At 41.8% G+C, this 21875-nt stretch overlaps 1 protein-coding gene across 1 annotated transcript; it reads right to left on the bottom strand.

Annotated features, from left to right (window-relative positions):
- Nucleotides 1–1152: 1152 nt before the first annotated feature.
- On the bottom strand, nucleotides 1153–12728 carry SRI (sorcin). The gene is made up of 8 exons (XM_087775596.1): nucleotides 12535–12728; nucleotides 11316–11399; nucleotides 7228–7297; nucleotides 6430–6473; nucleotides 5239–5386; nucleotides 4965–5078; nucleotides 4437–4495; nucleotides 1153–3790 (listed from the first exon to the last, which is right to left on the bottom strand). The coding sequence occupies exons 1-8, from the start codon at nucleotides 12583–12585 to the stop codon at nucleotides 3764–3766; spliced, it is 597 nt and encodes a 198-aa protein (XP_087631722.1). The 5' UTR covers nucleotides 12586–12728; the 3' UTR covers nucleotides 1153–3763.
- Between the last annotated feature and the right edge of the window lie 9147 nt (nucleotides 12729–21875).

The raw sequence follows: 21875 nt of genomic DNA, 5'->3' as shown, positions 1-21875 counted from the left end.
CGATCTCATCACCATGTACCGGTACTTAAAGGGGAGCTACAGAGAAGATGGAGACTCCCTTTTTACAAGGAGTCACACGGTGAGGACAAGGGGTAACGGGTACAAGTTCCTCCCAGGGAGATTCCGATTGGACACGAGAGGTAAATTTTTCACAATGAGAACAGTCAACCATTGGAATAATCTCCCCAGGGAAGTGGTTGACTCCACTACGCTGGACATGTTTAAGACCCAGCTGGACATGGTGCTGGGCCATCTCGTCTAGATTGTGCTAGAAAGGTTGGCCAGATGATCCTTGAGGTCCCTTCCAACCTGGTATTCTATGATTCTATGATTATTTTTCAAATTTCAGGGTTGAAAATGATCCTGTGAGCTTCCCAGGCTTTTGTCATAGGGTCCTACTGTTCTCAAGGCAAATCTAAAATTACTGTTCCTTAGGTTTGCATGTCTGAGGGCAACCTAAAAAAATTATCTACGTTTTCTAAACTATGCCCAATTGTTCGCACAAAGGTGAAGAGCAATCACCCCACTTAGTATCACATAAGCATCCTTCCCATATGTGTTTTGGGAAAGAGAAACCCTTAATTCCAAATTACAGGTAACTGTTTCTCTAAAGCAGGTAACTTGCATGTTCAAATTGTCCACTGACTCTGCTCTTAATGGGGAAGCAATTTTCACGTAGGTTTCACGTGGCTTTTTTTTTAGCTAGATGACAGCAAATTCTGTAGTTGCTCCTTAGCAACCATATTTATTAGTTTATGTCTAAACATGGAAGATCATTTATCCTGTCAGTCCCTGTGAATACCATGGATTTTTGAGATGCTTATAGAGAAGAAAAAGCAATTCTTTCTTGGGTAAGCTAGAATTTGTTCCTTGTTTTGGAGCAATTTGTTTTCCCGTTTTCTCTGTTTTGTGTTTACAAGATCCCTGAAGAAAACCCTGTTGGTTCACCCTGCTGTTCTTGCAGCATTTTACTGCCCAGTAGCTGGCTGGTGCCCAAACAGTAATTCAGCCTGCGGAAATAAAGTGAGAAAGACAGTGTGTTTGTTATGGGTCCTCTTCTTTCATTGCTCCAGACACCCACTATGCCCGATTAAAAAAAAAAGTACCTCCCCCCCACCCCCCCAAACCCAAGTATGCAAAATAAGCTGAACACATTTTTCAAGCCAAGCTTTTATTTGTAGGTGCAATTTTACTTCCACATATTATTTCACCAATAATTCTCATGATTTATTACATAACTTCATACCTGTATAGGAGTGTGGAACTTCCAGGGGGTCTCGGATCATTTAGTAAGTTACACTTATCTACAAGAATGTTATATTCATTATTGCCTGATGTTTTCTTTCATTAGTAGTTTCAGGCCTGTGGTAGGTGGAGAATTGGAAGAGCAAAAGCAAAAAAAAAATTGCAGATCAAGGTAAAACAGCTTAGTAAGTGAAGGAAAAGAAGTGGGGGGGGAAAAAAGCCATGCAAAGGCAATGACTCACCACCTCCCACCAGCAGACCAGTGCCCGGTCAGTCCCTGAGCAATGGCTACTTTGGAGAGACTTCTGCACCCCCGCCCAAGGTTTAGCGCTGAGCATGCCATTCTGTGGCATGGAATATCCCTTTGGTCCATTCGGGTCAGCCGTCCCCGCTGCGCTCCCTCCTGGCCTCTTGCCCACCCTCAGCCTACTCACCGGGGTCGCAGAGCGAGAAACAGAGACGACCTTGATACTGTGCAAGCACTGCTCAGCAACAGCTGCAACACTGGCGTGTTACCAAGGCTGTTTTAGTCACAAATCTAGAACACAGCACCCTACCAACTGCTATAAAGAAAATTTAAAAAATTATTAAAATAAAAGTATGAGAGAAATGTTGTGTGGGTAATAAGCACTTTGGTAAAGATGTCTCATCCTTTCTGGGGTAAAATTAACAGTGTAAGGATGAGTATTGTATTTATGCAAAATGGTCTAATCAAAACCCCACAAGAAGAACAGCCTTTGCCTCATACTCAGTTTACTAACTTCATCAGCTGTCACAGTTTTGACCTACAGCATAACTGATGTTGGCTACTTCAGTCAGACAAACCTTTATGGACTTTGGTCATGTCAGAAATGCTTTCTGTAGAATTCCTTGTCTGTTTCCCAAGTTTATGTGCAACAGGACAGTGTACAGTTATCAAAATGTGGAAGTATCATCAGCTCTATGCCTTTAAATTCATCTTTGATGGCAGAAAGAGAACTAGCTTCTGAAATGAAACTAGAAGCAATAGCCAAAGGATTCTGAATTTAAGTAGTAAGTACCAGTTGCTTCTTTAGGTGAGACCAGCCAGCTTTGAATTTGTAGCCCAGAAACTAGAGACCTAGATTTTACAGTATTCTTAGCCAGCTAGGGTATAAAGTAGTATCTTCAAGCAAGATTTCTGCTCTGAGGATTATTTCTGTTCTTTGTCCAGTGACATATACACATGTATCTATATATATACACGTGCATGTATAGTTTTGCTTTCATTCCTCAGCGCAGACTCCTCCACAAAAGTGCTCTAAACCACTAATATAGGAAATACACTCCTTTTAACATTCTTCTGGCATTCTCTGCGTTTACAAGGCTAGCGAAAGAACATCTATCACTCCCCTGTGGTAGGCAGAACTGACCAAAATTCACAAAAGTTTCATTAACTTATTTCGTTGGCAAAAAGCCTGAACTACCTCCATACAGTTATGTTGCTCCCTCTTCCATACAATGTCAATATGCCCCTCAAAAAAACCCCAAACAAACAATAAACCCCAAAACTCCCAACAACAAAACCCCCTTTTTTTCCCTGAAAAATCTCAGGTAAAAAAAGTCTTGCCTTTCTGTATCTGCTTTCATGTAAATTCTACAGCACTGGTAAGTACTGCCGTGATCTGAAACAGTAATCTGGCAAGAATTTTTCAAAGTGGGGTTTGGCCCTTGTATGTTGGTTGGCATATGGAGGCAGGAAAGGCTACTTGTTAGGGTGTAAAGTGGAGGAGATGATAGAAACATTAATTTACATGTAACTGAAGTCTGGCAGCTTAGAAGTTCATTGTTAAAGGGAAAGTTAACATATAAACTGACACAGCCTAGTGTTTGTATGTTTAAAAGTGTTTTATATAGTACACAAACAGAGCAAGAATCTTACTGGAACAAAAGCCCCCCCGTACAAGAGCACACTGCTAGAAGAGTTCTCCGCTATGTTTTGTCGCATCCCTGAAGGTCTAACAAGTAGTCTACACTCGGTGTACGGTGTCACAGACTTCATCTTGAAAAAAGCTAGCTCTCAAGGAACTTAAACTGACTGATGTTCTAACAGACCAGCGTAAAATGATCATTCCAAAAGCACTTTCAGTTTGTACATGTGTCTTATGCCGTCCAAGACAAAAGAATATGTATCATCTTAGGTCATACACATGATACTGTTTAAGACAGAAAAAGGTAAGCTGCACTCCTGGAACTGCTTTTAGTGAATCACAGGAAAAAAGTAAACACACTACAGAAAAACTTACTATGCATAATTTGAGTTACACATAGTGAATTGCAAGTTTATGAAAATTTTAGTCACAGGTTAAAAGTTAAAGACGACAGTACATGAGTAGTTTATAGTCATTGTCAAAACTAAAAAAAATGCAAGTGTGTAAAGTGATACCTTCATAAAATATGCAATTTCCAATATTGAGGTACACAATCATTGGAAGATTTGGCAAAGCAAACACAAACTGGAATGTTAATCGTGATCATCCACGGCTTGCTTCCTTTTGATTTAGATGCTCATAACACACTGTATGAACTGAAAAAAAGAATAACCACTTATTAGATGTATGGTAGAGAACAAGTTTTCACTTTCTCCTAAAATACTCATTGTCACTACCCTTTTCTGTAAACAAATTCAGTCCATGAACAACAAAGCTTTGAAACTAAACATGGAAATTAGCTAATAGTTAATTAAAACAAAGCATCTCCTGAATTATAACAATGAAAAACCCAGCAATACTTGAACCTAGTGTTCTCCTTTTCCTGCACAGATGCAGCCAGGAAGCCAAGACCTACAAGCCTGACTGCGTGTGATTTGTGTCTGTCCCCACCACACCTCCCTCAGCCTTTCCAGGGAAAAATGCCTACCAAGCCTTAAAAAAAAAGAAGAAAAAAAAGTCACAGAAAGTGATGTTAGCAAGCAACGTAGCCTCTTAGATCTTGAACCACACTGGTAAGAAGTCCAGACAAAAATGTACAACAACATTTCACAGAACTCTCTAAAATATCTGAAAACTTCTTGAGGCAATACTCAACAAAACCCAGAACCTGTGTGCTCTCAGGCAGCACCGTAAGCGTAAGGAATACAGGCACAAACTCAAATCATTACTGTTTGTCTTCAGTTTTACGTTTTTCTTTAGTTTTACCCTGTAACTTTAACTAATTCCTTAAAGTTCACTTACATCATCATACTGGAAGTTCACAAAACCCTGCTGAGATGTATCCCTTCTTCTAAAACATTCTGCAAAAATGCATTAAGAAAACAAAACAGAAACCAGGTAAGAAGAATTACAGTTAATAATTTTTTTTAAAAGGCACTGCACTTTCATTAAATTCCCCAAGTCACATGAATGAGAACTCATGAAAAACACTGCAATTCATTCCAAGACTTAATTTCCTGTTCTTCATTTTCATATTTATTATATACAACCCTTTATGTTCTGCTGATAAATACAGTTTCCCAATTTTATTGACATAACTCTTCCAGTCTCTGGAATAAACCCTGCATTAGTTTTAAGTCCATTTTTCAATGGGGATTTAAAAAATCATAATCTATAATTGTTCCAGTTCTGCCTGTAAACTCTATTGAAAGAAACCTATTTTGTGTTACATAAACGTTAAAGTTGAACTTGAGATAACTGAATAATCATATTTTCTTAAATAAAAATGTATTATAGGGATGATAATAACAAGGGTATAATCCAGCATACCAGTGAGAGCTCTGAGTTTCACACAGCAGGCAATGTAATCATCAAATGTAATCTTTCCACGAGTGCTGTATCGCCTTGTGATTGCAGTCACTGCCTGTGGGCTCAGTCTAAATCCTATTTGAAAATAAAAAGTCTATCCTGAAAAGACAGGTAAGTTAACAGAATCCAACACATTTTTAATTGGAAATACCATGTGTCGGTTACTGCGGGATGATAACTGGTACCGGGAAGTGCTGTAAGTCAGTGTTAGAAGCAAGAACATTTCACAACTTACCCATATTCATCAAGGCTTTCTCCAGTTCTTGACGATCCACTGTACCACTTCTATCGTTGTCAAAAGTTATGAAGTGTTGCTTCCAGCCATTGACCACAGCCCAGAGTTCTTTAAACTCATTAAATCCCAGTGTGCCAGACATATCCCTCTGATTCCAAAGCTAAGAAAAACATTTCTTAACTTAAAAAATTTAAAAAGAGCCCTCTCTTCAATGGAAATCTGTATTTTTATCATCTGTAGTTAAAAACTCTTTCTTGAAGGTCAATATTAACAATATTTTACTATTATTATTTTTTTTGGTAGAAAACTAACTACAGCATCCCACAGCACAGAGATAATACTACCGACCAAAACCAAAGGTCAGAGAAGTTGCTCTCCCTACTTCTCAGTGAAACCTGATAAAGCTATTTGCTCTTTGTGAATTTAACTTAGTTCATACACTTCTCTTTTACCTGCCGCAGTGTATTGTTACCAATAAAATACATACCTGAAATAAAAATAGATGCCAAATGAAAAATTACTTTAAGTTAGAATACTATCAATCAGCTCTCTTGCATTCTAAGCCGTTTGTTCAAGGTGAGCTAGCAGCCCTTCCAGTTTAATTTCTGCTCTTTTCTTTTTAAAGAGCAAAACATTTGAACATGACAATTTAAGTTTTGACTAAAAAACTCCAAAGATTCCAGCCTTGCACAGTATACCTAAGTCTTCCATAGGTCCTACTGCTGAATGCCGTATACCATCTCATTAGATGCTCGAACCTGGTTCATTCAAGGAACGGGATTTAGGGGGACTTAGATTGTATTCAGGCTGTGCAGTACAAATGCTCAGTTCGTTAGGAAGGACATCTACAAAGTTGTCCAATTTCAAAAGCACAACAAGCGATTTGCAGAAAACTATTTGGGGCTGCCAGACCTGACTCTTCATCCATTCAATGGAGAAACAGACCCCTAGGCTTAGAGGGATACCACTTGTTGTGAGAAGATCAGTCATCGAGAGCCTCATTTATTAGAATTATTATTTCATCCAGTAAAATGAGTAAGAACAAAATTTTGTAGTTCCCCAGTTATAATGATCATAATAGTTACCAAGTAAGAGCTGAATGGGAATTACAAAGCATTTCCCAAATTTTGGGCATCCTCTCATCTTTGCTTACGTAATGCAAAAATGCTTACATTTCATAGTAAAGGATACATCCAGCATTGAGATCATGAGTCTGCAAGTCTCTAAGTTGAAAGCTGTTTAAATTAGAAAAAGGAAAAATAAGTTATATTAAAAGAATGACTTTCAGTTTTGTCTAAACTTAACATTTTAAATTGCTTTTTATTATATACTGATAGTATTTTATAATGCATAAAATATTATATAATTGCTTCTGCTGTATACAGCCATACCGTATTTTGATCCAAGTAAGTGCTTTTAATCATTACTTGTTAGAAAAACTGACAGCAGACAATCTGGAGGCAATTCAAGTTATATTTAAAACTAATCTGCTCTTATCTCAGTCCATAAAGGTTTTGGGTTTCATCAAAGTAGTCATTTATGCTTCACCACGGACACCACTTGAGGAAGCGAGTTTTACTCACAAAAGCTCTATTTTGTAAACTGAACACTAGGTATCCTGACAAATGAGTCCTGCCAGGGAATTTTTTGGTCAATATCAAACCTCATTTTAAAAACAAAGCAAGACACCTTTTAAGAATGGGCTGTCCATTACAAAACAAGACACTTCTCCAGCTCCACAACTTCGCAGTGGGGCACTAAGGAGGCTGAGAAGGGAAGTCTTACATGCACAGAACTGAATACAGAGAATTTACGTTTCAAAGTAGTCCATAAGGAAAGAAAGCCCTTTCACCGTGCAAATACTAAAAAAAAAACCCCAAAACCTCTGCAGAAGGCACCTTGACAAGCGTTTTCTAGTAGATGGCATAAGAATTAGTATGCTTTAGGTTTGGGGTGTTTTTTTTTTGTTTATTTAAATCATTAACTTACGTTTATACGCTCCTGCAATCCCTGACTGGGTGAGACATCTCTGTAGCTCATCAGCATCTATTTGTCCATCCTTTCAATAACAGAAGATGTATCAGCTATTGTTTTAATTCCCTCTCCCAGGCTGGTTATTCCCAGTACCCACTCCCTTTTCAGTGGCATTAAATTAGTTACCCCTTCAAAAAACAACTGATTACCTGTCTGCCATATGACAGAAACTGCCTTTTACAACCCATACCTGTCATGATGTTTCTTTAGTTGATATTTTTGCAATATGCATTAACTTTCCCATCTAGTGATGTACTAAAAAATGAACAGGATTGGCAAGTTTGCTCTAAACTTAACTTTTAAAAAAAAAAAAAACAAACCCCCATCAAATATGGATAGCATACACTTGAGGGCCAGCTGCATAGAAACCAAGGTGCAAAATTTTGAACAGAAAGACAGCTTTCCTTAAAGTACTAATTTTAACCTAGTGGGTATTGTGGTCACTTTAGATTATATGTTTATGATCTCACTGCTACAGTAGGAAACCTAGAACCCAGATCATACATACCCTCTTCTCAAGACAGCCTTAAGACTTACAAATCTAAAAAACCCTGTTTTTCGGTGAATAGTAAGTTGTCAGCAGAACAAACAAAAGCAGAAATTAAAGAACTTTGAAAGAAAACCAAAACAAACCCAGAAAAGATACCTATCTGCATGGTTTGGAAAATGACTCACTTCCAATGCATCCTGCTCAGGGCCAACTACAGAAAGCAACTGCCAATTCATGGAAGGCAATGAGCTGTCAAAAGTGGAGCTGGAATTCTAGGTCACATTCCTCACACACCCAACATGAAGTTCAGTTCATAGAGAGTTTGAGTATAATTTAACCTCACTCGAGGACAGAACATTGTATCTGTAGATACAAAAAATGATGCGACTTTTGTAAAGCGTTAAATAGGGAAAAGAGAGTTGCTTTATATTTGAAACAGATTTATCTGCCTCAGCATTTTCCTAATGTTTTTAAATCCAGTAAGCATTTTTTTTCTTCTTTTTTTAGGAACAGAGATATACTACTAAACGGCATGGTGGGAATGGCACACCCTGGTAACTTTCAGAAATGAAGTATCATTATTTATAGGACAAATAGTAGTTAATATGTTAAATGATATTTCACAAGGTCTGAAAAAAAGAGCAACAATGTTTTGATTCTATATAAATTAATGGCAACTAAACCAAAAATTGCTTCCAATGTACTCCCACAGTCTAACTATACAGATGTATTTAAAACTTTACATTCACAGGAAAACTTAAAAAAAAAAAAAAAAAAAAAAAAAGATATTTGAAATAGCCATGCATATTAAGCAGCAAATCTCTTCAAAGCCCTTCTGCCTTCTGAAACAAAGGCAGGATCTGCATAACTTTAACATAGGCAGGAAGACAGAAAAGCATGATTTGTAATCATGATTAATGTTACCAAAAAGATGCTTGGCTTTTTTTTTTTTTTAAGTAGAACTTAAGCAGTTAAACTAGACAAGGCATAGGGACTTTGCAAACAGACTAAAAAAAGAAAATTATTATTTCCTACAAAGACAGACTCAATTAATTTAATAAATATTTGAAATAATACTTTTGACTTTCTTCTGTAAGCAAAGAAAACTAATTCCTCAAATCTAAGTCAAGATCTCTGTCGTAAACTACTTCAAAGAAAGTAACAGGTTCAACAAGGCTCAGTGCTGGGTCCTGCACTTGGGTCACAACAACCCCATGCAACACTACAGGCTGGGGGAGGAGTGGCTGGAGAGCTGCCTGGCGGAAAAGGACCTGGGGGTGTTGGTTGACAGCCAGCTGAACATGAGCCAGCAGTGTGCTCAGGTGGCCAAGAGGGCCAATGGCATCCTGGCTTGTATCAGGAATAGTGTGGCCAGCAGGACCAGGGAGGTGATCATGCCCCTGCACTCAGCACTGGTAAGGCCGCACCTCAAACACTGTGTTCGGTTTTGGGCCCCTCACTGCAAGAAGGACATCGAGGTGCTGGAGCGTGTCCAAAGAAGGGCAACGAAGCTGGTGAAGGGTCTAGAGCACAAGTCTTATGAGGAGCGGCTGAGGGAACTGGGGCTGTTTAGTCTGGAGAAGAGGAGGCTGAGGGGAGACCTTATTGCTCTCTACAACTACCTGAAAGGAGGTTGTAGCGAGGTGGGGGTCGGTCTCTTCTCCCAAGTAACAAGTGATAGGACAAGAGGAAACGGCCTCAGGTTGTGCCAGGGGAAGTTTAGGCTGGATATTAGGAAAAACTCCTTCAAAGAAAGGGTAGTCAGGCACTCGAACAGGCTGCCCAGGGAAGTGGTTGAGTCCCCATCCCTGGAGATATTTAAAAGATGTGTAGATGTGGTGCTTAGGGACAGGGTTTAGTGGTGGACTTGGCAGTGATAGGTTAACGGTTGGACTTGATGATCTTAAAGGTCTTTTCCAACCTGAACGATTCTATGATTCTATGATTCTAAAGCTCAGAGAGAACTTTATATATTACACAGGCATAAAAACAACACAGAGAGCAGCAAACCATAGCCAAAAACTTTACTAATTCCACAACAACTACTTACGGAGAACTGTGAGACGTTGCTTTTAACAGACTTGCATGGATGGCTGTAAAAGCCGCTGATAAACAAACAAAAAGTATTTAAGAGTACTAACTTAAGTACTCTTAAGCACTAACTTGATCATACCCATTAGCTCACTGGTTCCCCAGCTTTCAGTAACCATGCCTCGCTTGAGAAGCAGGGGATCGTCTATGCTTTGCTGATGTCCAGCTCCTGCCACCTCTTCTCCACAGGGCTGCGTCCTGTTTGCTGTTACCTCCCTTTCTCTTTACGCTAGGAGCTTACTCATTTTTCCAGTGCCAGTTACTGGCTCCACTGCTGATTCCTGGCACATGTCCTGGTGGCACCTGGATGCAGAGCCATCTCAGCTGGCAGGCAAACTGTCAGCACGTTCAGCAGAATTAGCTTGGGCTCCACCCTACCAAAGAGGCCTGCCTCACTACACATAGGTCATTCCAGTGTTCCCCTTTACTACAAAAATACATGGTCTACATATTTTCATAAGCAATGTTAAAGATATATAGACTGTAAGATGCATTATTGATTCAAAAGAATAATGTAGACAACAAAAATGACCCCAATTACAGTCTTAAACTGGGAATTTAAACATCAGCTAATATTGCTGAATTCAAACTTTCATGTCGTGGTTATGTCTACCTGCGGATAACAGATCCAGGAGCAGAGTTTTAGATTTGCACACACCCTGGAAGCGTGCAATAAATAGCTATACATATGGCCAACAAAGTCAGAACTTCAGCTCAATAAACCTAACTTATTTGCTGCTGAACTTTGTAATATAGTTCAAGAACTACTTATTTCTAGTAACATCCATAATCATACAAAACCAATATACGCCACAAAATTACAGGAAACAAATTAAAAATGCAGTGCAGAATGACAGGGAAGAAAAAAGAAAGGCCTAAATGAAAGTTGTGAATGCCTTCTCCTCTAAGAGAATAATCACTCTATCCTACCAGCAAACCCAGATATTGCCACAACTCAAGACTGCTTTTCCGTTTGTGAGTCTATTAAGATCATGTAACGATCTCTTTCTTATTAGCATTTCCTGCTCTTAGCCAGGCCATCTCCACAGCCCGTGCTTCCCCTTGTTTCTGGCTTCTTTCCCCTGAAACTCACAGCATTCCCCGACCCAGAGCTGAGCCACAATTAAGTTACAACATTTCATATAACTGTATAGTCCCTGTATATACTTACAGAGGAAATATAGCGCATACATGCATACATGTGTATATATATATGCATTTACACACACATACACATACTATATAGAAACTACCAGCATTATTCAAACTTTATAGTTACTGTGTATATATAGCTATATGGTATAGCTATACAGCTAAGTAAAACTATTCCATTTTTTTTTTTAAACTCGAAACAAGTTTTCCTCACTGCAAATATTAGGCATTCCTCTTTCCAAAAGCTAATGTAGAATTTATTCCCCAGAAAAAAAAAATCCAAGAAATAAATAACATTTTGTAAGTTTACCTGCCCTGCTACTGCAGCAAAATAACCATACAAAGGATCCTGAGCTTGTCCAGGGAATGCTGGTCCTCCTGGAGCTCCTCCATACTTTAGAAATCAAGAAGAAAATTAATCTTAAATTAATGATTCGGTTAACTGTTAAGAAACTGCAGTGTTTGTACTTCAGAATCAACTTGTGTTTTTATATACACACTATGCAAAAAATGTCAAACCAACCGAAAAAGAAATTCCTTACCAAAAAAAAGACACAATCTTGGTTACCAATATACTCATTTATTGTAATTTAAGCAAATCAGTGTAAAACCTTGCACAGGAGCAATCCACTGATCTAAATGCACTATGGTGTATCTGATCAAGGTTGAATTTTAGTCTGCTACTAGCAGAAAATGGAGTACTGACGATAAGACTACTAAGGCACTGCAGATTTTTCTTTGTACTTCGAAAAAGTTGAGCAAGACCGATCTCTAGGGAAAATACTTGGAAGAATATCCATTAAGCATGGAAATTTTTAAATAAAATTGATTCTTAACTGAAAATCACGGAATGGCAGAAGTTAATCCTGTTTGACTGAGCTGAACGAACAACCTGTGTAGCAGAGTCCGTCCCATCTTTGGCCCAGACAAGAATATGCCTCTTTTGGAGACGGACAGAGGTTGATCAGGTGCACCTTGCTCTTCGAAGCCGCTTAGCTGTTTATCGGCCCCGTGAAGCCAAGGCAGCTTTACACAAGCCATCAGACCCAAGGCCTCGCTCGGGGGATCGCGGGGGAGCCGGCTCGGGGAGCGACACCCGCAGAGGCGACGCTCGCCCACCGGCAGCACCCGCCGCGGCTCTGCCCCCTCCCCTCTCCCCGCCCCCGCGGGAGCAGCCCCCGGCCGCCCCCAGCAGCGCCTGCCGCGGGGGAGCGGCGGGCACAGCCTCGCCTCACGCGGCTCCCATCGCTTCCCGGCGCGGCCCGAAAGCCACCCCCGCCTGCGCCGCGGGCACCAGAGTCGCGGCGGCCCCTCACCGCGGGCGGGACGGCCCGGAGGGCGCCTCAGGTCCCTGGCAGTGCGCGGGGAGCGGGGGGAAGGCAGGGAAGGGGCTGCCCCGCCCAGGCGCCATCGCCCCCGCCTCAGCCAGCCTGCCCCGCCGCCCTGGCGGCTCCGAGTCCAGGCTCAGCGCGGCCGCGCCCCGCCAGCCCCCGCCGCCCGCGCTCAGCCCGCCGCCAGCCCCCGCTCACCCCGCCCTGGTAGAAACCGCCGCAGGGCGCCGGCTGCCCGGGAAACGCCATCTTCAGCTGCCACCTGCCCCTGCCAGACCGGCCTCGCCCGGGCGCAACCACCCGGCCACGAAAGGGGGAGCGGCACGGGCCGCGGGCTCCGGAAAGGGCCGGGGCTGGAAGCTCTGCCACCCGTGCGGGGCAAGCGGCTGCCTCCAGCCACCGGGGCAGTCAGGCAGTGCAAGGCGGTGCCGGCGGGAGCTGAGAGAGCACCCCGTCCTACACGCCCCCCCCCCCCCCCCCCCCCCGCCATCGGGGTGGTACAGGCCGCCGGCGCGGAGGCGGCTTTTCCTGCCCGCGGTAACGGGGCGGCGCGGCCGCGGGGCCGGGCGTCCCCGAGCGGCGGGTCGGCCCCTTCCCTTGCGTTTTCCGTCGCTGCCGATGTGGTCGGGGCGGTGCGGCCCCGTCAGGGCGGGGCGGGGCGCGGGCGGGGAGCGCCGCGGTCGGTGGAGGTCGCGGGGCTGGCGCAGGGGAAGGGGCGCGGGTCCAGCTCGCCCGCGGGGCGTCCCTGGCAGCCGCTGGCAGCCGGACACGGGAGGCAGCGCCCGCCGTGGCCGCCGCGCAGCCGGGAGGGAGGCGGCACCCCTGAGCGAGCGGCCGCGGGGAGCGCGGGGGCTCGGTGCTGCTGCGGCCCGCCCGCGGCGGCGGAGGCGGCGGCCCTGGCCCCGGCGGGGGCCGCTGCTCCGGTGGGCGCGGCCGTCGGCGTCGCGCTGTTACCCGCTGAGGCGTTCGGACAGCGCTGAAAATGTTCAGCGGCGAATCACCTGTCTTGACGTCAAATTATTTTAAAGTCACCCATTCGCGATTTGCAAAAAGGCCGTAAAGCCTATAAACTCGGTAGTTCGTGCGTAGGTATCACGGGTATCGCAGGATGCATCGTTAGGTTAAACATGCCCTCCTTTCTCTTCAAAGCCTGAACGCCTATCCCTGGTCCTAAAGACAGAAAATAGATAAGCTGTTCAGTTTTCCCTTGGGTCCAGATTCTTCTGGAGCGAGGGGGGAGTGCCAGCGTCCCGCTGGAGCTGGGGAGCCCTTCCGTGCTGGGTCCCACTGGAGGTGCTCGGTCTCAGGCCGCTCTGGCTTTGGCCATCAGCTGGAGGAGTCTCAGCTTGGGTTCAACAGCCTCCTCCGGGCTGGAGGAGCTCCTGGGTACAGCCCGTGCTTTAATCCTGCCGACTCTGCGCTCGCTTCAGCACCCCAGGAAGCAGCAGCGGCTGACATGGCCACAGCTTGGGCTCAGCTGGACTGTTTATCTGCAAAATACTAGAACGTCCTCATGTTGAGAGGTATTCAATTAAGTTGCAAGAGGAGGAGAAATTATTTGCTAGAGTCTGTGTGACTGAAACAGATCTACGGAGGGAGACGTCGAGGAGTAAATGGTCTACTGTCAGAAATCTGCAAGCATGAGATTTTATTTTCTGTTTGTTAGCATAATTTCTGAAGAAATTTATAAATTTGTGTAGGGCCTTATTAATTTAATCATGCTAACTTACAGTAAACTTTTCATTAAGAGTGAGTCACCCTTCTCAGCTTCTAAGTCATCCAGTAAACAGGGTTTTCAGACAATGTCCTTATAGCATATATTTTTATTATTTCAGCACCAATTACACTGATACTGTTAATAGTTGCCAGTAACATGAAAACAAGTACTGTGGTGTTCTGTGAAATTTAATACTCAATAGAGTTGCCAAATGAAAGAGACAAATCATTATTTAATACCTTCGTCACACAGGATAGCATATATGAAGCCCATCTTTTCAGGGCCGCTGATAAAGTAGTGAATCTGGCTAGCTTTTCGGCTTAAGAAATACCTATCTCACACGAGTATTTGAATAAACATCTGTTGATATCAAACTGTTAGGCAGTCAAAGAGTTTTATTTACGAGACTTAATCATGTGCAGTGTAGGTTATTGGAGACACTGTGCTGAACCTTGTTAGAGTACATATATTAATGTCTGGGCAAGAAGCCTTCCTAATTAAAATAGGATCTAGGTACAGTGATAAAAATATTAAAGGCTGGAAAGATTGAAAATAAGTGGCAAAGAATATAAGTGATAAGATTTGAAGAGTTATACACTGATAAGCAAGATGTCAAATAGTATATATGTATTGCCAGTAGCTTAAAGATAACAGGAAGGAATTTTTAACTGCTTTAGTGAGAAAAAAACAGATAAGATTCAGACCAGTTGGTAGATAAAGATACTAAAAGTGTACAGCTGTAGCTCTATAGAAAAGGTAGACGTGTTTCCTAAGTTTGGGTTTGGTTTTTTTTGTACTTGAACTCAGCATAAATACCTAGTCATCCTCCATTTGCAGTGCTTCTACTGAGACTACTGGTAATGAGCACTGCACTCAGTAGTTAATATTTGCAAAATTATTTAAATTCAACCACACATAAACAAAAGAGCTAGGAGAGAGATGTAACAAAGTGAGGTATTTTATATGGCTTGTTGCGTAGGCATTTTGTTTGCACTGGTGCGTTTGTTTATTCAGTTTTTATCCGAGGAAAAGGAAGGCTGCAAAGGAAGGCTGTTTGAGGAGATTAACAAGTACCCATCTGCCTTCTGAAGGGCTCCTGAGCTATGGTAACCTTTTAAGTTACAATAAGATCATTGCATTAGAAATGCACCAGTAAGAAATCTGTGTAGAATAAACAGCTACTGATTTTGCAGGTCTCAAAGAATATATAATCCCTCTAGTGGGAAGACTGAAGTCAAGAAACACAGAATGCTAGTACTATTGCCTTTTTTTGGGATGCCCACCTCTCCAGCCTGTCAGGGTCCCCCTGGATGGCATCCCTTCCCTCGAGCGTGTCGACCGCACCACACAGCTTGGTGTTGTCAGCAAACTTGCTGAGGGTGCACTCAATCCCACTGTCCGTGTTGCCGACAGATGTTAAACAGTACCGCTCCCCATACCGACCCCTGAGGAATGCCACGCGTCACTGATCTCCACTTGGACATCGAGGCATTGACCGCAACTCTTTGAGTGCGACCATCCAGCCAATTCGTTATCCACCGAGTGGTCCATCTGTTGAATCCATGTCTCTCCAATTTAGAGACAAGGTTGTCGTGCAGGACAGTGTCAAAGACATTTACAGTTCTGCTTACTTTGTATATCACTTTACAACTGATCTTTATTCCTTTACCACATACCTTATTTCAAAACTTTCAGTACTGAAAACTTGGATAATTTAAAACAGATTGATGAGAACTAGAGCAAGTCATGCAAGCTCCTTTAATCCTTTGGTTGAATAACATGGGCTCAGGATCCAGATCCGCACTGTTTTCACCAGACAGAAGCCAGAGTATGAAAATGAACTGCATATAAATGATTGCAGCACAGAACAAGTTCAGCAATAAGGCATCTGATTCCCTCTGTGCAGCACTTTTACCATCGTATGCGTCAGCATGTATGTTCTGATATAAATCAGAATATATATTATGCTAGTTTACCTTCTGATAGGGTAGGACTCAGCTGTACTGGCTGGAAGATAAGCGTTAGCTTGTAAAACTCCCAGTTGCAGATGGATAGAAAGTGCTGTGAAGCCTGATTCTTCTGAAGCAGTGTTGTGGGTATCCAGCTACAAGAGGGTATTCCTGGTTCCACTCCCTATTTTCTGAATGATTTCTTTAAAAAATTGTGGCTATCTAATGAAAAATGGACAAATAGTCCAGGGGGCCAAGCCTGAAATGCATGATCTGTGGGCTAAAGAAAAAGATCCCACTTTTTTGTTCTCTCGATTAAATTTTTGGTTGCACAGTGGCTTTGTTTTAATATGTGAGCTGAAGCATGTTATTTTACAAAGTTCCCTTGAGCTAGGAATTTAGAGCACTAACTTGTTCTCCGGTAGCCTAAAACTCATTTTTGCCACTTTCTGGGTGAAACCCCTAATCATTAGGGGTTAGATATGCATTAATTATGCAAGAAATTGTCACTGTGCTGTTCTCCCCACCATGTTACGCAGTGAGCTCAGTTCTGCGAAGTGCTCCTGTTGGAAGATTTAGGAATTATGCTCTGCTTGAGTACCAAAATGGTGGTAGGTGGGAAATAAGCTCATAGCTGGTTAGTCAGCCATGGGGCAGTACTTCTGGGCAGAAAACCAGCATGTAGAATGTAGAAATAGCATTTCAGGTGTCTAAATTCTGATTGTCACCCATTAGGTGCCTGATGTCCATTTGGGCTCTCATTCTTGCCTCCTAGGTTTCTTGAGAGTCTAGGTAGATAGCATTTATTCTCTGCATGTTCAGTGCTTGAACTGAGTTGACACCACTGCAGCGCTACCAGAATTCATCTTTGTTTGCCGATCTGTAATTTCCATAATCGATGAGACTGGCAGAATTACTGGGGAAATGACTTGGGCTGGTTTGCGTGTGACTCATCCAGTAGCATGCAAATAAATGACTCCAGGAAAATAACATGTATTTTTTATGTGCTTGTTTAACTACCAGAAATGATGCAACAGAGTTTCTAGCATTTGGGGAAATCACAAGTTTCAGCACGCCTGGAGTGAAAGAGAAGTGCCGCACCCTGCGGAGAAAAATCACTTTCCTGATGATGTCTCCTCTTGGTGTCTGCTTTGGTTACTGTTTCTGTTACTATGTGGGGTGTGTGTTGGAAATTCCTCAAATATTGCAACACACGTCCCCAAGTGGCCAACATGAGATGTATTTGCAGTTCCTGTGGCAAAATTTTATCATATGTGAGTACACTCTTAAAGCAACCAGTGAAGACAAAATTTCATCCTCTGGCTGTGGCTTTTGTAAATATTTTTTCTCATATGTATAGTCTGTGCTGTTTTCTGTGTTCCTCATATTAGCTTTTTTGCTCCTTTTGTTTTGTTTCTCACGACCTTTCTGAGTTGCTAAAGATAGAAGGAATCAGCTTATTGCTTTCCCAAAAAGTGCCCAGCAGATGTCACACTGGTCCTTCTAATACGGGCGCATCAGCCCATGCTTGATGGCTTTCTAACCTACACCCGGTTTGTACCATATACAAATATAAGCTGAGCCAAAGGTAGAACGGAACCCACCTAGACGGACATCAGGTACGTGCTGCGGGAGCAGCTCCCTGGGTCTCAGTGCTCATCTCTAATAGGAGCTGAAATATTCCTGAGCCGTTCTTGGTGCCAAACTCCCTTCGTGAATATCTAACAGTGGTTTAGGAGTTTATATATAGGTGTTTCTATTGGAAAAAAACTTCGCATAGGTTCATGCATATATTTTTTGAAATCCACTCTGGAAGTTTTTGGCTAATATCTGAATGTTTGGGTATGATAGTTCTAAATAACTAGATTGGTTAAGCAGTGTAATTTCTAAAATTAGCTGTAAGTCTGCCACTTAAAGTATTCCATTTTGCCATATTTTATATGAACTAGATCACAGGGAACATTTCTCCTCCCTCTGTTGGGGGTAAGATTATGTGATATGGGAAGAATATTTTTGTCCACCTAGAAAGAGTGAACACTGTCTATACGAAGTCATGATTAGTCAAATGAAGTCAGTAATCATTATCCAGCTAGGTATAATAATGTATCAAAACATATTCACATTTGATGTATCAGGCTTCAGGACATGATACCATGGCTATCAGGACAGCTGATGCTATACAGATTTTTCTTGTTTCAGGTTTGTCAGATGTCTTGTACACTTTTTTTTGTTGTCATACTGATGCTTCTTTCTTGTCCAGTTCATTGGAGCTGAATCCTTTCATACTTTGTTAATATGTACGTTATAGGTGATTCTTCCTTATTCTTTCAGTAAAATGATGATTAGAATTTTCAGGAAAATAAAATAAGGGTTCTACATCATGTGTTAGTAAAAACATCCACATATGTTGTTTGAAACTATGCAGAGGGCTTAGGAGAAAGCAAAAGGGGTAAAGAGACCAGATGGGCTGTCAGCTGCTGTACTCTGTGCTTCAAAAAGTTTGGGGCTCTCTAATTGAAAAAAGCTACAGAACTTTATTTTTTTGCTGTTCTGATAACTACATTGACATTAACAACAATATATATTTTTATATAATCTACCTGCTCCTGGAATCTTTACAGATGCTAATAATAACTTGCTGTTTTGCATTTGTGTTGTGCATGCTTGACATGTTACATCCAAGAATGAACTGGCCTTGAGCTGTCTAAGAGCACACTGCAAGTTTAGAGCAAAGCTTTCTGATCCCTTTGGATTTAAGCAAAAGTTGGAGCAATCGGTTGGTGGCAGCAAACACTAAAAAAAAGGCTCTTTGAAGTTTGGAGCTGCTCTCAGAGGTGGGAGCCCAGTCTGGGCAGTGGCTGTCCGTGGGTGGGCTCCCACGGCTCGCTAAAGCCCTCGTGAAGCCGACAGAGCTGTGGATAAGCGCAGTCATCTCCACGCTGTTCTGGATTAGGGTGTTTGTGTAACTCCCTAAGGATGTTCCCGTCCTCTTCCCTTTCTGCTTTTGTCCACAGGTTTTGTGTCTTCGTTCATCTCTGGTGTTTTTTATCACCTTTCGTATTAGCTAATATCTAGTATGGCTTTCTGAGGATTTAGCTTCGGTGTAATACCTGCAAAACTAACACCGCAAAGCATCGTCAGCCTTTCACATACATATTTCACATACCTACTTCACATACCTACTTCACAAAATTGATCAAAACTAGTGTTCTCATCATGTTCTAGAGTGGAGGCTAATAAAAATATTAATAACTGGGAAAAAAAACAAACTACAAGCCATGGTCTAATAAAACCGTGAACATATTCAGGGCAGAGCCAACTCCACAGTAGTTCTGACATGTAAGGCGGTTATATGATAGCTTATGACCATCATTATCTTGGATTTAAGGGGCCCCAGTTCTTCACTGGTATTGGTCACAGTGAGTTATACCTGCAAAGTCCTATTTTGCACAGGAGCTTAATGATGATGCAAAGACTGAATCAGTGAATAGTCTTGTGAAGCTCTCTGCTGAAAACCTGCTTGGGAGAAGAGGTCACAGATATCTATCTTCATGCTTGTAGAAGTGGCCAGGCTTTTTCTATATAAGAAGCAAATAAGTCTGCCTCCTCTGGAGGTTTGCTTTCCTTAAGAAGTGAGTGGGGGGAGAGGGGGATGGAGAATGAGTACAGATTAAAAGTGCTTTATTTTGTTTCCCTCGTGAACTCTGTTAATAAAACTAGTCAGAAAGTAATTCTCTGCAAATACTGCCCTCTTCCTCTCTGGAATAAAACATGGAGGCATGTTAACGGGTATCGTTTTCCTGGTTGAAAGATCTGATTTTAAAAGTTGTCTTCAATGTAGATATACATTAAGTATGAGTACTTTGTACCCAAAGAAAGGAACTCGATTTTCTTCTGATGCAGGAGTCAGAGCTCAGGGTGTCAACACTGGTCAGATGCCTCTGATTCTGTCTAGCTTTGACCACTTTACCTCTTTACCTGCTTGTAAACTAGACTTTTTTGTCTTCCCTCTGGTTCTTTCCACTTACTTAATTTGTGAAATCTTTAGGTAGATCTTCCATAATTCAACTAATTACAGCATGAATATTCAGCAGAAGTAATCTTATTTAAGCATTTATTACATCCAAGATGGGGATTTAAGGCACATTCACAGAGTGCATTAGCACTGCACCCAGTTCTTGCACTGTGATCCCTTTTTAGCTTGCTTCTTCTGCCACAGGTAACAAATTGAATTTAATTAGTTTATTTTATTATTACGTATTTTCTAAAAACTAAACATCCCTACTTAGGAAGTTGTTGTTCCTGTATTTTCCACTGAATTTATTTTTACTGTTTTTCCTGGCACATCTCTGACAGAAACAGTGTTTGGACTGATCACTGAAACTTCTTTCCAGATAGCTAAGGCTAAAATAAAGATCCTTTGCTCTTTATTTACACATACTCTGTGCTTATGCTAGAGTGACCTACTTAAGAAACTCTCCACTTTTTTTTCTCTTGTAACCATGTGAGGAAAGAAGCAGATGATGAAACAGCATGATCATTTTTTCATTTGTCTGTTTTTAGGGACTCTCAGAAGAATAAGCAAAAGGTACGCAAGTGGTAGTGTTCACACGCTCATTCCCACATTTTAAAGAACAAACATACTTTTGGTGATGCAGTGTAACCTTCTGCATTACACAGGCAATTAACATTTCAGCTAATGCTGGTGTCCCTATGCTAAACTCGGTGACTTAGGCTTGACTAAAGCATCCACACCAGCATCCACCTTTGATCTAATGTTTGCAAGAGACAGTGAGTCCACCCATGCTAAAGAATACTCACCTGATAACATGAGGATAATTATTCTCACTGTTTTTCTCTTCAAGGCACAGCCAGAAGGTTTTTAATCTAAATTTGTTTGACTTTAACTCCAAGCATTTTTGTTGTATCTTTCTCATGCTGGGATAATGATATTTGATACTGGTGCTTTGTCTCCCTAATGGTTCTAATACTTCTCCTAACCTAAGCATTTACAGCTTATTAGTCTTCATGTTCTTTTCTTTAGAAAGGGAAGTTGTAATGGAGCCATATATTTCCTTATGTGTGTTCTTTGAAAATAAATTCAACAGCATCAAATGTCAAATACCTAAACATGGGAAGAATTGAACAAGTTTCCTTACTCTCAGCCTCTGGCTAGAGTGCTTTAAATAGAGTTGCAGCTTTAAACCAAGTGAAAGCTGCCTAAGTACACTTGTGGTTTTATCTGAAGCTTATGTGATACTCCCTGAATACTTCTCTCACACCTGCTGCTCTGTTAAACAATCCTAGAGTTGCATATGTTTGTATAGCTTGTATTTTTTTCTGCTGTTTCATAAAAGAGGTGAGCTGCTTTTCCCCACTTCTCCAGTTACCGGATTATGAAATTTCGTCATTAGGATAATGACTTGGGTATGTTTTATTGCATTCACCTTTAACTTCTTTTGCAGAAGTGAATGAATTAAATTCCTGTAGTCTGTAAATGTAAGGAATATTTCCACATTCTTACACCATTTTTGGTGTAATGGACTTTTCTCCAGAGTCTTCATTGTCCTTTTCAGAATGTGAAACAGTATGCAGCCGTTGCTCTCTGCAGCAGCTGAGTAACTTCCCTTCTCTCTACATCTGAAAATCACAAGACCATGTTAGATCTTTCTCCTGACCTCCCTTTCCTACTCCCCTAGCATATTTGAACATGGTTCATAACCCTCTCTACGAGGCCTTCCTTGAATGGTTTTCAGCCGGTGCTTTCCAGGCTACGTCTCCTTGGGCTGGAAGTGTGGCATGCAGTCTTTGTTCCTGGACAATGACCTTCTGCAGAGCTGGATTCAATGGTGCCGTGGCTGAAAATGCACCAT

This window comes from Nipponia nippon, unplaced genomic scaffold (genome assembly GCF_047370975.1).
Source record: "Nipponia nippon isolate SJK-2023a ecotype South Korea unplaced genomic scaffold, ASM4737097v1 scaffold_1, whole genome shotgun sequence".
Lineage (NCBI taxonomy): Eukaryota > Metazoa > Chordata > Aves > Pelecaniformes > Threskiornithidae > Nipponia > Nipponia nippon.
Note: the sequence above shows the minus strand (reverse complement) of the source record. Positions and strands in the feature narration are given on the sequence as shown.

Coding starts and splice junctions, on each gene's coding strand:
- SRI (XM_087775596.1), bottom strand. CDS start 12,585: ATGGCGTTTCCCGGGCAGCCGGCGCCCTGCGGCGGTTTCTACCAGGGC. Junction 11,400..12,534: donor GCGGTTTCTACCAGGGCGGG/GTGAGCGGGGGC, acceptor TGATTTCTAAAG/TATGGAGGAGCTCCAGGAGG. Junction 6,474..7,227: donor GATTGCAGGAGCGTATAAAC/GTAAGTTAATGA, acceptor TAATTTAAACAG/CTTTCAACTTAGAGACTTGC.